The sequence below is a fragment of the Nuphar pumila genome, chromosome 14 (assembly GCF_984573655.1).
Source record: "Nuphar pumila chromosome 14, dmNupPumi1.hap1.1, whole genome shotgun sequence".
Taxonomy (NCBI): Eukaryota; Viridiplantae; Streptophyta; class Magnoliopsida; order Nymphaeales; family Nymphaeaceae; genus Nuphar; species Nuphar pumila.
Window position 1 is genome coordinate 82040302 of NC_143262.1, and position 17181 is coordinate 82057482.

Here is a 17181-nt window from a genome sequence, read left to right on the forward strand (position 1 = left end):
GTTGAGGTATTATTATCTCATGTCTTACTTGTTTGAGAAAGATACAATTATTGCCACCATCATAGATGAAATAAAGTTTGGTTTTTATTTCACTTATATAAAAAACTCGTTTCTATTATTTATAGGGAACGAGTTTTATATGCATTTAAAAAATGGGGTTCGTAGTGTTTTTTGTTTTAAAACCAGTTTCGTACCAATACCAATTACTGGTATACCTAAAACGAGATAAGTAGGGTGAAATATGGTTTCTATGCAACTATGGCCTAAAGTATAAAATTACTCACTCTCTCTCTCTCTCTCTCTCTCTCTCTCTCTCTCTATATATATATATATATATATATATATATATATATATATATATATATAGTGAAAGGGAACCGCTCGATAAAAATCCTACGACCAACTATGATTCGGCGGCATTCTTTCTCTAAAGATCGAATTTTTCATCGATCAAACTTTACATATTGGACTTTTATTATTTTTTTGGTAAGCAACATGTTTTTTATTATGATTTTTTTATATTTAAATGTGCTTTTTAAAATACTAAAAATTGTAAAATCTTTATATAAAGCATATTTCTTACTAAATAATTATAAAAAACAAAAAAATTTGATCATATGAAATGCTCAAACATTGGAGAACATTGAAGGAGAGTGGTTTGGTTGTAGATTTTGGACCTTCTTTTGGTTGGATGGTTCTTCTTCCCTATATATATTGGGGTAGGGTACTCTCTAGCTGAATTTCATAGGTACCACCTTTATTTGACAATTTGACTCATGAATGCATTCAACTTGGTTCATTTACTAAGAAATGCACTTTGGATTGAGTAGTTTTGACTAAAAAAATATGATTTTCTTAATATTAAATTTTTGAAATATTGTTAATAATTGAATTTTATAGCCAGGAAAATTTCTTATACAACCCGAATGGATGATCTAAAACACGATTTTTATCAAGCAAACCACATAAGATCATATCTATGGGGCTTGTTTCACACACAAAAAAATCCAATAAAATATGAAGGTATATATATATATAGAGAGAGAGAGAGAGAGAGCTCATAAACAGTCTTATCTCCTAAATTGCTTAATTGGAACTCACAAATGTATTCTCTATAGTTTAGTAGTAGACAACATGTATTAGATTGTAATTTTTTTGTGTTTAGAAGTGTAATTAGATTAGTAAAAAAATAACAGATCATATTGCACCAACAGTTAGTGAAATAGAAATCATGGTTTATTATTGTATCGGTTTGTTCCAAAGCATGATTTTTAGTGAATAAGCAATATGAACGCATCTTCATGTTAGGATGAAACAAAAGAAATGTGCAACTAGGGATGTCAAAGGGTCGGATTTGAGTTGGATATAGGCATTTCCGAATCTGACTTGATCGGATTCAGATTTAGATAGAAAAAGATAAAACTGAATTCGGATTTGGCTAGCCTACAACCCAATTTTTACACTTCATCGGATTTGGATCCTAGTCTGATTCAGGATCCCATACTTGTGGACATGAAACCAAGGAATCCGTCAATCAGGTGGCAATCAAATGCCTCCCTCAATAGCATGTTATTTCAATGGTAAGCATATATTCATAGGTGGAGTTTCATATTACTCAAACCAAATGTGACCAATATGGCATGTGCTTCAATTTTTGGATTTATAACCCGAAGAAATTGCACCCGGCATGAAGACCTGGTCGCGCTGGCTCCACCTGTCGTACCTACATTCGTCGTGCCAGCAGCGTAAAACTCCGAGGCATGTGCCTCATTTTGAATGGATGCCAGTATAGATCAACCTAATACCAACTCAATTCAAGTTATGATTTATGTTGCTTAGAAATGTGGAATTAGATCAATTTGGTTTCACCAACGATGTAAAATGAAAACAAAACAAACTGCAAAGAAAAAAAAAATTATGTGGTTTCTTGGGGAATTGAGGAACCACCTACCGAGTAAGAGACCTGGTTGAGCTGGACTATGTCTATCATATCTATGGTCGCTTTTCCGATGGTGCTTCAACCTTCAAAAAGACACCTTAATTTCGGAAGAGAATGCCCACACAGGTGCTTGAACTCAGGGTAGGGAGATATTTCCCTATCCACTCGAGACCACATATGTAGGCAAACCCTTTTATAATGGGTAGGGTTTACCCGGACCCGACCTGTACCAAACCCTATACGGTCCCGGTATGGTGATAAATAAGAAGACCTGATTAAGACCCATGTCCAGACCTGAAGGTCTGATTAATACATGAATCCGGATAGTTTATAAAATTTTATACCAGATCCAGGCCCAAACGGATTTCCGACTAAGACCCGCAATTTTTCAACATAAAAATGATAAAAAATAGTATTTTACCAGGTATGACCCGGGTCTCGTTCATGTAGTTCTTATCGGGTCCATGTATGGTTTATATTATGATGGGTCCAATTAGACACGGGTCCGGACTCGATACCGTACCAAAAAATTGGGACCGGTTGACACCCCTAAATCCCTTGGAGTTAAGTTACACCAAAGCTCACTTCTCTCACAAAAGCAGCTCTTTCCAAAATGGGGTAGGATAGGTAATTTTTCTCCCACACAAACTTACACATAAAAACATAATAAAAGGAATATTGCCCCTCAAGAAACCCCAAAAAAGAGAAGTTTCATTTAGGTTGAGGTCTCCCTTCACCTGTACAAATGGGTTTCCAAGCAAGAGCCAACATTCAACATACCACAAATGCCCTTCAGAACCTTCTTAAACTACTTGCCCTACGAGGGCATTTTTGTCACCCTTCAAATAAGATAAGATAAGAGGCTTAAATTTTCAGCACTTTCACCTAATTGATGAATTTGGATTGTTAGGCCCCAACACACTTGTGGGTCTACAACATAATGAATTGTGGGGTAATTTTCATATGAAAAACTTTGATGTGGTTAGGCCACATTTGCAATGCTTTATGAAAGTGGGATTTTCTCAAATTCTTGTGATTGTATAATAAATCACGAAAGTGAAAGTTGAATCCCAGGCTGAGGAATCACAACTGTGAATCCCACCCATGAAGCTTGGTCACAAGCTACGTCACATGGATATTCCATTTTAACTCCTGTTTTGTATCCCCTTCTATATAAGTTGTATTGAAAACTTCATAAAAATGGCCGCGTCCCCGTATCTACAGTCATATCCATGTGACACGGTCACAATTGTGAATCTGTGATGAGTTACAGGCTGAAGAATTATAGCTGAAAATCACAATCACAATTGTGACAAAAACAAACATAACCCTAGAAAATATTTTTACCTGAAAAAAAATTCATATGACGAACTTATATTGTTAGAAAACTTATTTACATGAAAAATTCTCTCGTTTGAGACTTATATTGTTAGAAAATTTATTTACATGAAAAAATCTCTCGTTTGGAACATTTGGAAAAATTGTACCTTTTTCCTTCCCACCCACAATTTTCCCACTTTCATAAGGCACTTCAGCGGCTTTAGGATATTCATCTTTCATGATCAAATTTTAGCTTTGGGGATATGTATAAAAGATGACACACTTTCTCTTGCTTCTCTGTTACTGTTTAGTAGGAAGAAGATTGTATAAAATTGTACCTTTTTCCTTCCCACCCACAATTTTCTCACTTTCGTAAGGCACTTCCGTGGCTTTAGGATATTCATCTTTCATGATCAAATTTTAGCTTTGGGGATATGTATAAAAGATGACACACTTTCTCTTTCTTCTCTGTTACTGTTTAGTAAGAAGAAGATTGTATAAAATTGGCCACTGAATTTCGTGTATGCCTGCTCCATGCATTTGATGGCATTGAGAGAGGGATCAGCTTTTCTGCATTGCCCATCAAAAAGAAAAACTCCAGACTTGAAGGCATATAGATCTAAGCCAAGCTGAACTTGAGCTTGGTTCATGAGCATATGCTAACTCACTCCATTTCAAGCTAAGTACTTCTATAATGTTAGCAATTAATAACAAAGTAAATTTTGCATAAGCTGATGTTGATCCATGCATGCTGCAACCAACCAAACTTCATCAAACCAAATAAAAAAGGTGGTACTTTTCTAATCAGAAGCAACAATGTCCAAAGCTACTTGTTCATGAAGTTCCAACACTGTCAACTACATGACACTATTGACACTACTACTGAGCCAATTACTCTTGGCTGATGAATATATACAACAAAACAATCAACATGATTAGAAAACCAAGACAATATTAAGCAACTATGGAGTTATACCAGGTGCATATGGAAGGACAAAACCGAGGCGTTTTTCTTCAAATGAATATTCTATCTCAGGTTCAATCTCTGGTGCTACATTCTGGTCTTGATCCACGAGCGCAGTAGTGGGAGCAGGCGTTGCAGCAGTCTGCATTGGGACTGCCACTGACATTGGCGTGCTAGGGACCAGAGTCGGCATGGCTTTTGGGGTCATGTTCTCCTCATCAGTGAAAGAACTGTTTTTGCTTGGTGTATTGTATAGACTGCTCTTAGCTGGAACATTCTGCAACTTATTATCACTGAGATCATCTAGGAGATTTGTTGAATTGGATCTTGAAGAAAATGAAGATACAGGAGAGAATGGCATTCTCTGCGCAGGCATTAATGCTTCATTTTCCTGAACATTTGAGGAAATAGAATACTTCCTTGATGGGAGGCCAACAACATCCAATCCTCTCCTCCCTGCCCAAACATACGTGATTCAGTCCACAGCAACAAAATAGAACAGCCAAAATTCTCACAAGAGATAGATTTTTTCTCACATTTTATCAGAAAAATATCAGCAAATATGTTTTGCAAGGTTAATTTTTTGAGAGAAAAAGTATCATACACACACACACACACACACACATATATATATATATATACAGTATACTTTTTTCCAAAGATATATAGCTATATAAAAGTATACAAATCATGAAATTTTCATTTAAATGATAATATCTTCAATATTTTTAAAATATAGTGATATTTTTGGCTGTTTACAGTCGTGACTAAAAACATCCCAGTTTTTTTGCGATATTGTCAAAATATTATTGATAACATTAGACAATGTGAGCCCAAGTTGGTTGTTCAGATCTCCCCAAGTTTGACATATTGCAGTTAGACAATGTGAGCCTGATCCCATGTCCGATCGAACTTGGGATGAACTTCAAATTGATTGCTTCACAAATAAGATGACTGATATAAATGAGATCATAATCATGCATGCTCACTTCCTGAGGTGACACACTTGATTCTCCATACATCTTCAACACAGACTGAGACAGATCGAAAAACTAACCTGCAGATAGAGCAGCAAAACTATCTCCATTTTTCTGATTATGAGAACTATCGACCTTCTTAATTTGCCTTGACAAACCTGCATGTCCATGAATTGTTGTTTTTGACTGTGAGAAGTCAAGTTGGGGTGATTGCATTTGCATCAATGCACCTCCAAGAGAAAGTCTTCTGTTTGTGCTTCCCATGGAAGTTCTGGGCACTTTTCTAGCACTCTGCTGCTTCGAAGGACTTGGTTTGGAGCCAAAAAGTGTTTCTTGTTCTGTTATAAGTTGCCCCTGAAGTCTTTTCTGGTCCTGTTTTCAAACACTGTTAGTTGGTTTGCTTCCTAAAGTGGTACTATTCAACTTTGAGGATAGAGGTAAGCTCTCACTACCCGCTGCCTCCGACGTTCTTGCTCCTTCTCCTGTCTTAGTATGGTGTAATCTTCCAGCAAAGACAGAAGACGCAGCTGTGAAAACACAGAAGCAGAGTTGGAAAGCCATTAGATAGAATTGGCAAAGCATAAGAATTAATGCTCGCACCAACATAGTGAACTCCAAGGGAAGGAAGTACTTACACCATCATATGTGAACTCCGTGCCTCTTTCTCTCTCCCATGATGAAGTCTTCGCTACCAAAGACTCCACCATTGCTGAACCAGCCAAAATATGAAAGCAAGCCAATAATTTCATGGGTTGGGTTAGTTTGTGTCATGAAAGGTGACATATGGAGAAAAGCCAGCATGTTCTGATGTAACGAAAAATCAGAAAGGAACATCATCCCAAACCAATTCATTGAACATTGCCTCAATTCATGTCAAGAAGTCCATTTTATGAGATTTACCTGGTAGTTTGTTGACAGTTGCACGAGCTTTTTCTGCTCTCTTCAATGTCAGATGTGTCCCTCTGCCAGCATTGTAGCGGTTCTCATCCTGCAAAAGATTAAATCTTTAGATTCTGTTGTGTGCCTTGTGAAAAAGCTTCCAGGATTATCAAAATCTCACCCTGTTATATTCTTCAAGCCAATTTTCTTCCTCACATGCATTCATCCATTTATCTACTTTCTCCAGAATTTCCTTCCTGCTAAATGCCTGTTCTTTAGCTTTAGAAATCTGAGCCTCCAGTTGCTCCAGAACATAAGAAAGATCAACCACCCCTGCACAGAGATTTCTGTAAGAAATCAACAGATTACCAAGGACTAGACAAAGCAGCAACTTGAGTAACTATAATGCATATAGCTATACAATTCGCAGTAAAAACTATACCTGATTCTATTGCAGTCATTGTATACTCTAATGAAGTATCAGGTTCTGCTACCATGTGCGCCTTCCTGCATACATCTTCAAGCTCTGCCCTCTTCTTCAGGACAAGATCTTTCATCTTGCTCTCTTTCATCTCTTCCAACCGCACAACTTCTGCCTCTACCTGCACCGAGAATTCAAATCAATATCCATTGCAATTACATTGTAAGACAAAGGGTAATAAACAGAAGAAGTTATGTGATTGTCACATGATTCTTACATAATTGATGAAATCTTCAGAGAGAATGCTAGGCTCATTTATTTCATCTTCTGAGGCAGCAATATTGCAGGTAACATTCTGAAACATCTGCTGCTCCTCAACTGGTGTATCCATCAAGTTCCATAGCTCCAACATTGTAGTAGCAAGATCTTGAAGCTGCCACAGCTTAAATATTAGATCTCAGGAAGCACACGGCAATCCATGCTGGAGAGGAACAGAAATTACCTTTTGCATTCTCTGCTTCTTAACCTCTCTTAATTTGTCCACGGCATTGGAAAACCTCTCAATTGTATCATCATCAATGCTTTTTGATACCTCAGAATCATCTAAACTAGGGTGAACATCTTTTAGCATTTGGTTGAAATCTAAACCAAGCACCAAACAGAGGGAATTCAGAGCTTCAGTGTAGTCCACAATCAGTTTTAGCCTATCACTCTGCACAAAGAGAACGTCAAGAAAACTCAAAACTCTGTTACACAGTTTGAGGTAATATCTTCAAATAAAAATTAGTATGAGACCGGATGTAACTCATCCTGGCAATCACAAAATATTGCTAAATCGTTGTCAAGAATGATACTTTGATCGTTCTTTAGAACTTTGAATACCACCAAATAGCACTAACCTTTTCTTTTTGAAGGACCTGCAGGTGTTTATGGAATTCTTCAAGCTTTCTGAGAGACAAATCGGTTTCATCCAAAACCATCCTGGAAGAATCATACTGTGCTGACCTCGAGATCTCATTGGAAATCTTCTCTATTTTCCCCAAGACATCAATAAATTGGTTCACTCTCTCGTCTTTCCTCCTCTGCATCTCCTCTAGTTGAGGCTGAATTGCTCTAAGCTCTTCCTTCAAGCTCCTAGCACTCTGATCTTGCTGAAAAAATCAGACCCATATTAGGTATATTAGTGACAATAACAACAATGTTCTCTATTCAAACAAATAAGATTTTTGGTTAATCAAGCTCAAGAAAAAACAAACATTAGAAGTTTTGTCGACAGGCTCACCTGTCTCAGAGACATAGGTCGATCTCCCATGGAAGCACATATTGAAGCAAGCTTCGCCTCAGAATCAGCAATAGCTTGACGTAGTTGAGCTCGGGAGTGATTTGCTTGATCAACCTTTCTTCTGTATACCTCCAAACACTCCTGCTCAAGCTCAAGCAGCAATTTGTCCCGCTCATCATCTGCTTCTCCTACTTCATCCCATATTGTCTGAAGTTGGAAGGCATTATTAAGTACATCATTTAATGTAGAAGGGCGGGGTAAAGGTAGGAAAGTCTTGAACACTAACAGAATTAAGGAATACCTGAAGTTCATATAGTAGTGACCCGCATGTTGTTTCCACTTGCAGAAGCTGATCGGTTTGGAAGTGCGCCATATTGTAACTTCTCGAAGCTCCCTATAAGTGCAGTTGCAATTTAATAGGGTGCACCACAAACTTCACTAGAATACTTGTTATGTTATAGTAATGAATTTTTGTAGACCAAAATTTTCATCTCAATTTTGAATACCTTCATTTTTCTATTATTCTTGCTTAAGGACATTTATGCACTCATTCACATTTCCCCTTTTCTTTTTGTTATTTGAATAAGAGACAAGCGCATGATAAATTTGTTGGAGGCTCACATTTAGTTTTATCTCTTATTTCGACTAAATTTGTTCCTACAGATATATTTATGAAATACGCCGAAAACTAGAGATAGATATTTAAAACTGCCTGACATAATAAAAAGGAAATATGATCAATTGTTTAAATTAAATAGCTACTAAATGAGGTCTGACTTATTAGTATTTTTGCAATGAAAAAGTCATAAACGTTGAAAAGAATCATAAAAGTAAATGACAATCATGACAAAGAAATATGCATCTTCAAGAACTTCAGAAACTATGAACTATGTACCAAACCCATTAACATTTTCTTTTATACATAGAGAGAACTAATCCCCATATTTTTTGCCTAAATTTCTTAATTAAAAACTAAAGAAAAAAGATAATCCTAGATCTGTTATTTAGAAGAACACCCAATTTCATTGCCAGATTTCCGTTCAGATAAAAGAGAGGCTTGGAAACCCTCAATACTAACAAACATCATTCATATAGAGGCTAATTAAAAAAAACCCAAAAAAAATCACTAAAATCAAAGCATATGGAATCATGTTTAATGTTGATTGAAAAAAATAGAAATACATAATGAAATATTGATCTTATTAAAAAAAGCAAAATCAACGACCTAAATGATAATTAAAAAAGAAGCACAAAAAAACCTAAAACCTAATTAAATACTCATGCTATTTAAAAAAACAAATAAAAAAACTAAATCTTAATTCCTAACAAACATCATTAGTATATATGCTAATTGAAAAAAAAACCCTAAAATTTTAAGTTTTTAACTAAAATCAAGCATGTCAAGTTATGTTTAATGTTGATTGAAAAAAATGAAACACTTAAATGCCTAATTAAACATTCATCTCATCTGAAAAAACTAAATTGCTAATGAAAAAATATAAAAAACCCTAAACCCTAAAAAAGGCACAAGAAGAATATGAATAAGACCAAGCCTGAGGCCCTGACCCGGTTTCGAGAGAGAGAGAGGGAGGGAGGACCTGCCAGGGGTGAACCAGAGGCTGCAGCTGAATGGTGAATGGCTGGAGGCACTGTGCGGAGCTGCCGCAGGCCAGAGGCTCAGAGAGAAGAACCTGCGAGGGGTGGATCGGAGGCCACCGCCTGTCAGCGAAAAACAGACCGCCTGGAGGTGCAGGCGCTGTAGAGTAGCGAGCAGGGGCGGAGCAGCGGGAGGCCGCCGCTGTAACCTGTGGGATCGCTGTGAGCGCTAGACAGAGAGAGAGGTTAGGGATTTAGGGGGAGGATGGGGATTTAGGATTGAAATGGGTTACCAGTAACCACTCAAATAGAGATAGATGGTCAGACACCTTCTATTCTCTCTCTCTCTCTCTCTCTCTTCGAATTCAAGATCGCAATCTTCGAAAATGACGGAATCCTCCAAAAGAGAGAGCGCACAAGTTTTCAAATGGAAAGGACGGGAGGGTGCAGGTGGGCCCCACCAACGGTCATCTCCCTCTCTCCTCGCTCCCCTCGGCATTCGATTCCGACGTTACCGTTGAAGATCAATTTTGAATTATTTTGTAATTGACGGAAATGCTCTCGATTTTTCTCTGACCGGACGAGTAGATGTCCCGTTGACTCACTGAGAGCCGGATAAGTATCCCGTTTTGAATCCCTCGGATCTCATCCCTGGCTTTGAGATCCATGAATCTCTAGCTAGCCTGACCCGCTCCCCCATGGCACTAGAGATCTGCAGATTCGGGGCATTTTCAGCCTAAATCTAGGTAGGGATGCAAATGGGTGGGATCTAGGATGAAGGTTTTGCAATTTTTGGCTGTTTAGGATTCTATTCTAATTTGATTCTCTATTTATTTAGTTGTTCCTGATCCAAACCTTTGCATTCCTATATTGAGGTCCTCCATTTGAGGAAGGGGGGACCCACAACAACACATATGTGTTCACGAATCTTCTCAAAGATCCACAACACTCGAACCCACCATGGCATTTGTGTCGCCTGCAAACACTCCCTTTGCATAAACAAAGTCTGACCACCTCCAATCAGACTTTGTTTAGGGATGACAGTTGTGAGGGGCTGGACTGGGGAAATGTAATATCGTGTATTTTTATATCATGTTAGACTTAAAAATTCTAAAAAAAATTTAGTTGTGTTGTAGAATCATCGCTAAAACACTCGATGTTAAGTTATGATATTTAAGTTTGGGCTTGGCCTAGGTCTTATCAACAAGACTTAAACGGAGCCAATTAAAAGGTGATAAAAACTTTTATTTTTAACCTTTTAAATCAAGCAAAATTAGAGTTAAATTTAGGCAAATTTTGAATTATATATCAATAAATGTGCTTCAAAATTCTTAGTTCAACGATATTTAAGTTTTTTGAATTCGGGTTACGGTTGACTCAAAAATCGCATTTTTTCAAAAAAGGCATGTTTCGATGGAAACAGGTCTAGATTGGATCAGACTGGATCTGATCCATATGATCTAAGTTAATATCGATCTAGACTCAGTACAAGACCCATATTAATTAGGATCTGATCCAACTTAGGATCCATATAGATTTTGGATATAAATTTGGATCTTGAATCTAAATCCAGATCCAAAATCTTGATCCAATGAAATTAAAGTTATAAAATCAGTATAAAGATTTAATTTAAAGATAATTAATGTTAAAAAGACTCCTAGAGGGATTAGGCACCCTCTAAAAGTTTTTAGTTAATTATTAATTGATTATTTTAATATTAAAATCAATAAATTTCAAAATTTGTAAGATAAGGAGAAGTTAGGGTTTCTAGAGGGAGGTGTCACCCTCTAGAAAAGTTCATATTTACCATGAGGTAAAAAGTAAAAAAAAAGAAGGTAAGTATTAAAGAATAAAGAAGTAAGAAGTTGAAAAAAAGGGGTCAAAAAGGAAATTGAGGAAAATTAGGAAGGTGGGATTGGAGATAGAATGGAAACTCTATCTCCAGCCCCCCATATGAGAAACCCTAGAGGGGGTCACCCTCTAGGGTCTCTTCCATTATAAAAAAAACTCAAAAAAAAGAGATTAAAGAAAGAGAGAGAGAGAGAGAAGAAGAAACATGGGAGAGGAAGAGAAGAAGAAGAGGAAAAGAAGATGAAGGAGAAGGAGCTTTCTTCCTCTCTGGCCATCCAAAACTTTTTTTAGTCATTTTTGAGCTTCGAAAAAGGTACAAATTCTTCTCTTAATTCAAATGGAGAAAAATAACATAGATTAGGTTTATGCAATGTTTTTGGTGAAAAAAGAATAATAGAAAAAAAGAAAAGAGGAAAATCTGACTTTTTATTTGAATATATATATATATATATATATACTTATATTTTGAGATACATGATATCGAGTATATTGTATAAGTATATACATATTTGATTTAGCATGGGTCAATGTTGTGTTCCTGTGCAAATCTCTTTGTTCTTGTCATTGTATGACCTGAACAAGCATAGAACTAATAGCCTCCTTGAACCTATATTGAGTTGGGTATGGATTTTGAGTCTATCGATCTACTGAAGGGGTTTCTAAAGTAAACTCCAGTGTCTGTCCCAACCCTATATCACGCCAGGGCTAATTGAGCATTCACTTCAAACCATGCATTCTGAATATTTATTTTTATCAGTCACTCTGATTTCTTAATTTATTCTTGTGCATCACATTCATCTTTATGAGTTGAATATTTTCCTATTGACATGTTCTTCCTTATGAACTGGAATATTTTTCCCTGTTACTGCATCTATTGTTGTATTCATGTTATTATCTAGTATCCCTTGATGTCACATTCACGCTAGGGTCTGAACATCACTGTTATCGTATTTACCTTATGTTCTAAACCTTCCTATTTACTGCATGCATTATTAAGGTTTAAATTATTTTCCTATTTATCATAGTCACCTTGTGGTCTAATTTTTCTTTAAGGGTATTGCAACAACCCTATGATAGAATTTATTGGTTACTTCAGTTACCTTTAAGTTCTAAGTGTTTTTCTAAAACTAAGTACCACCAGAACGTTTCCCGGATTCAAATGAACCTGGTTTGAATTCTAAACAAAACCTGAGCAATGTATAACCCTGTCAAGCCCAGCTGACTGCAGTCAGTTGGGCAGAACTCGTGTGTCACACCAGTTGAGGTAGACTCGTGAACAAAAAAAAATTATGTGGTCAAGCCCAGCTGACTAACAGTTCGGCTGGGCAGCTTCTAAAAGAGTTAAGCCCAACCGACTACAGTCGGTTAAGCAGTGTCAAGGATATATATATATATATATATATAACCCATGTACAGATTTTTCTTACATGACCAAATGTTCAAGTTTTTACATGACACATATGCTGATTTTTATATGCTAAAAAAAAATTCAAATTTCTGTATGTTATATGTGCAAATTTTTACATACCAAATGCTTAGGTTATACATGTTAATGTAGAGACTTTTACATATTAATTTTTTAGGTGTATACATGTTCAAATTGTAGCTTTTTATATGGTTAAATATTCAGATTTTACACGTTACCTATTCAGATTTTTACATGATAAGTGCTTAGATTTATGCAAATTAAATGTACAGATTTGTGTATGTTGAATATTTAGATTTACGTCTGCCTATATCCATGTTATGTATATTAAGCATGATTGGACTAATATGCATGGTTTTATATAATTGTTATGGATACTTTTGCATGATTGTTTATGTATCATAGAATGTCACAAAAGTCTTTACATGATTACGTGTGAAAAAGAGACACTACATATGTGCAGAAAATATCATAGCATAGATGTGCATATTATGAACACTTGAACTTTTGAAAGTTGCTTATGTTATATCAATATAGTCATGTGCATACTTGAATGACATGCATAAGAAAAAACATGATGTGTTCATATGTGTATGAAATTTGTTATTCATGTACATTTTAATTTTGTGTGCATGAATGTACATTTTAGGGCATGTTGAATGATTGCATAAGTGATATGCTCATTGTGGTTTTTGCATAAAATGCATCAGTGGTCTAATGTGAACCACAGTAGGCCACAAGCAGGTTTTGCTCTAAATGGTTGTTGAATGCACTGCAAAATCCATAAAAAATTATTAGTTTTCTAAACTAATTATACTAATAAATATTATAACGGGCCAAGGTCCTGTGTTGTGTTTTGCATATTGTTGTGCAAAACGAATATGGTGTAAAGAACATGTCTTTTGATAAAAATATAAAATAAACAAAACAGTGTAATTAATGTTTTTACCTAGATGTCCCTTCCACAGTGTGAGAATCCTGGATGGCGGTTTTGGAGAATCGTGAAGATACTAAAACTCTGTGTACGATTGTGCCCCTAAACCCGATATGGTGGTTCACCTCCTGACCACGATTTTAGAGAGTTTTCTACTACTTTGCTTGGGGGTGGTGTATAAACACAGTTATTGCTATTGGTATACTAAGAAAGTAGTATCAGTGGATGTTGATTTTCCTAGTGTCTTGGCATTAGATGTTGATTTTTAATATTCTGATGGATGATGTTGATTCTTGATATCGATCGAGAACCAAGTGTGAAACCAAGTAATAAAATACAAATTCTGTGTTAAGCTACAACTGAGAATTTAACTTGAACCTCAAGAATTTGTTATGCCCATTTTCAGTATTCGTGGGTTTTAATGGAAAGTTGAATTAAAATTATGTGTATTTAATAAGGACATGCATACAAAAGAAAACTCTGATAATAACTTAATAAGTTATTCATGCATGTGCATTGATATCATGAATATTTACTGTTCTACATTACTTCATACATCTTTACCTGTTCTTTTATATGTGATATATTGTTGCATGATAATTTTTCTCTAATGCATGAATAGTTATTTGAATTATGAAATTGTTACAGTTGTATTCCTCTAAAAATGTTACATGAATTTGATTTATGTTTTTCTTGTCTATTTGAATTATTAAAGGAATTTATACGTTGTATTTATGATTCTGACCATGTGTTTTTATATTTTTCACAGCCTTTGAAGCTCAGTGATGAGACCAACTGCTATAGGGAGTCTACAAAGACTGCGTGACTGCTTGACATATGAATTTGGGACAACATGATTCTATTTTTATTGATATTCATTTACTTATTGTTCTCAAACTTTAATTATTGATGATGAATACATTTATTTGGTTTGATTGATGGTTAATGTAAGATCCCTTGTGACTTTGGAATGTCTTATGTCTATAAGACTCCAGGTCTCTGGGTTTGTTTTTGCAATTATTTAAAAAAAAAAATCCGCTTTTCAACGAGGATAAGTTGGGGTCATTATAGCTTTGGTATCAAAGTCAACCATAATATCTTATATTTTAACCATTTTTGTATACCAAAAGTTTTTTTTTGGTAGTTGAGCCCTGTTCAAAATGTCAACAAGTCATGACTCATGATCCAAAGCTGTCTCCATCACTGGTAAGGGCTATCTGATATTCCCTTTACTAATATGAATTTGTTTAATTTTTATATGATAGACTATAAAAATGGCTTGACTAAATTCCTTTTATGTAAATTAGAAATTTTAATGTGATTGTATTGTTATATTTGTGTTGGGATCAATCCTAAAGGGATAGGTTTGATAAGGGTATAAAATTCTATTAATTTTTTATGTTTTAGATATATACCCGTTCTCGAGCTTCTAGCTCTTGTGCCCCCGCAGGCTGGCAGGAGCAGAGAGACTTTATGTTGAATGTCCTCAACACTTTAACTACGACGGTGATGACTCACGTGCAGGTGTAGATGACACAACAGGCCATGTGTGTTCACCTCGTCGAGGTCACTCTGAACCCCGATGTGGTGACATTCGAGAAATTTCTGAGGTTAGACCTGCCAACCTTCTCTGAGAAGGCTGGCCAGAGGCAACTAAGAGTTGGGTCGAGGAGACCGAGAGGGCATTTTGCATCCTGCCTGTGCTTGAGGACAAACAAATAGATTTTGACACGTACTAGCTGAAGGGCAATGCCAAGAAATGGTGGGACACACTACGATGGGTGAAATATGACAGAGTGGAAGTCATTGCCTGGGAGACTTTTAGGAAGGAGTTTTTAGATGTGTACTTTCCTGTTTATGCACGAGAATGTATGCAACAACAGTTCCTCGAGCTGGTCGAGGAGAACATGAGTTTGTTGGACTACATCACCAAATTAGGAGTTTGGAGCGCTACTACCCAAACCTTTTTGTTGACGATAAGGCTAGGGAAACAAAGTACATGCATGGACTGAAGGACAAACTTCGAGTTTGTGTGATGATGAGTTATCCAATTACTTTTAATGATGCTATCAAGTCTGCATCCATCATAAACAAGGAGTGGGAGAAGTTCAAGGGTGGATCACAGAAGAAGGGTGGCAATGGAGGCAGCACCAGTGGCGGGGCAAGAAAGAACCTACCTGCAGGTGGCAAAGTGCAACAGGGTAAGAGGCAGAGGACACATCAGGGGCACTAGCAGAGAGCCCATCAGGGTCGACCCCAACAGAGGCAATAGTAGAGGAAGGCTTTGTTCATGTGTTCTAGGTGCTGCAACAAGAGCCATCCAAAGGGCTCTTGTCCACTCTTCAAGGGGTCTGCTACCAGTGCTACCAGCACGAGAATATTGCTACCTATTGTCCAACCAAGCTAATGGCTCAAGGAGGACAACATCAACCACAACATAGGCTTCAGCAGTAACTTGCACAATGAAGGACCAATAGGAGAGTATATGCTGTCGCAGCTGCCATATGGGGCAATCAGGCTGATCTGATCGAAGGTATTTTCATAGTCGTTGATTATTATGCTCAAGTGATATTTAATTTATGTGCTACCCATTCCTTTATATCTTTGTCATTTGCAAGCTTGCCTAATCTTGTTTCATCTAGCCTCGAGAGGGCTCTTGATATGGTGTCTACAATGGGTACATCCTCTTCTTTCAGAAAATATCTTCTTGTAGTTTGAGTGGTCATCAAAAGGCATAAGTTGTCTATTGACCTGATTACACTGGATATGACTTTCTATGATGTCATTCTAGGTATGAACTAGTTGTCTAGACACAATGCTACCCTCTAGTATCGGGGAAAGAAGGTTCTGTTAGAGCGCCCCGATTTGTCTACATTGGTGTTCTAGGCGACTAGACCGACGAGCGAGGTGAAAATAATCTCATCATTAAAGATCTCCAAGTACCACAAGTAGGGTTGTATGGTGTTCTTGGCCAGTGTGTCGATGATGGATAGTCAGATGACACCTTTGGAGCAGTTGGATATGGTTCATGAGTTTTCAGACGTCTTTTCTGAGGACTTGCCGGGTTTGCCACCTCATAGGGAGATCGAGTTCTCGATCGAGCTAGTGCCTGGCACGACACCAGCTTTTCAAGCATCTTGTCATATGGCACCTACATAGCTAGTTGAGCTAAAGTAGCAATTGCATGAGCTTCTTGATAAGGACTTCATTAGGCCGAGTGTGTCCTCTTGGGCTGCATATGTTCTCTTTATCAAGAAGAAGGATGAGTTCATGCGACTCTACATATCACATGCTGAACTAGGTGATGGTGAAGAACAAATATCATTTTCCTAGGATTGATGATTTGTTCAACCAATTGAGGAAGCCAAAGGTGTTCTCCAAGATATACCTTTGTTTTGGGTATCATCAGTTGCGGATCAGGGTAGAGGATGTTTTAAAAACCGCATTCAGGTCCAGATAAGGGCACTATGAGTTTTTGGTGGTCTTTTGGACTCACCAACGCCCCTGTAGCATTCATGGACCTAATGAATCAGGTCTTCAGTTTATGGCTGAATTTGTTTGTCATTGTGTTCTTTGATGACATTCTTATCTA

General features: G+C 36.8%; 1 protein-coding gene across 1 annotated transcript; it reads right to left on the reverse strand.

Moving 5' to 3' along the window:
• Positions 1–4040: 4040 nt before the first annotated feature.
• Positions 4041–8155, reverse strand: LOC149817121 (65-kDa microtubule-associated protein 3-like). The gene is made up of 12 exons (XM_089986550.1): positions 8084–8155; positions 7783–7989; positions 7400–7651; positions 7003–7212; positions 6778–6933; positions 6522–6681; positions 6261–6412; positions 6101–6188; positions 5836–5909; positions 5653–5727; positions 5281–5572; positions 4041–4679 (listed from the first exon to the last, which is right to left on the reverse strand). The coding sequence occupies exons 1-12, from the start codon at positions 8153–8155 to the stop codon at positions 4222–4224; spliced, it is 2196 nt and encodes a 731-aa protein (XP_089842676.1). The 3' UTR covers positions 4041–4221.
• Positions 8156–17181: the final 9026 nt, after the last annotated feature.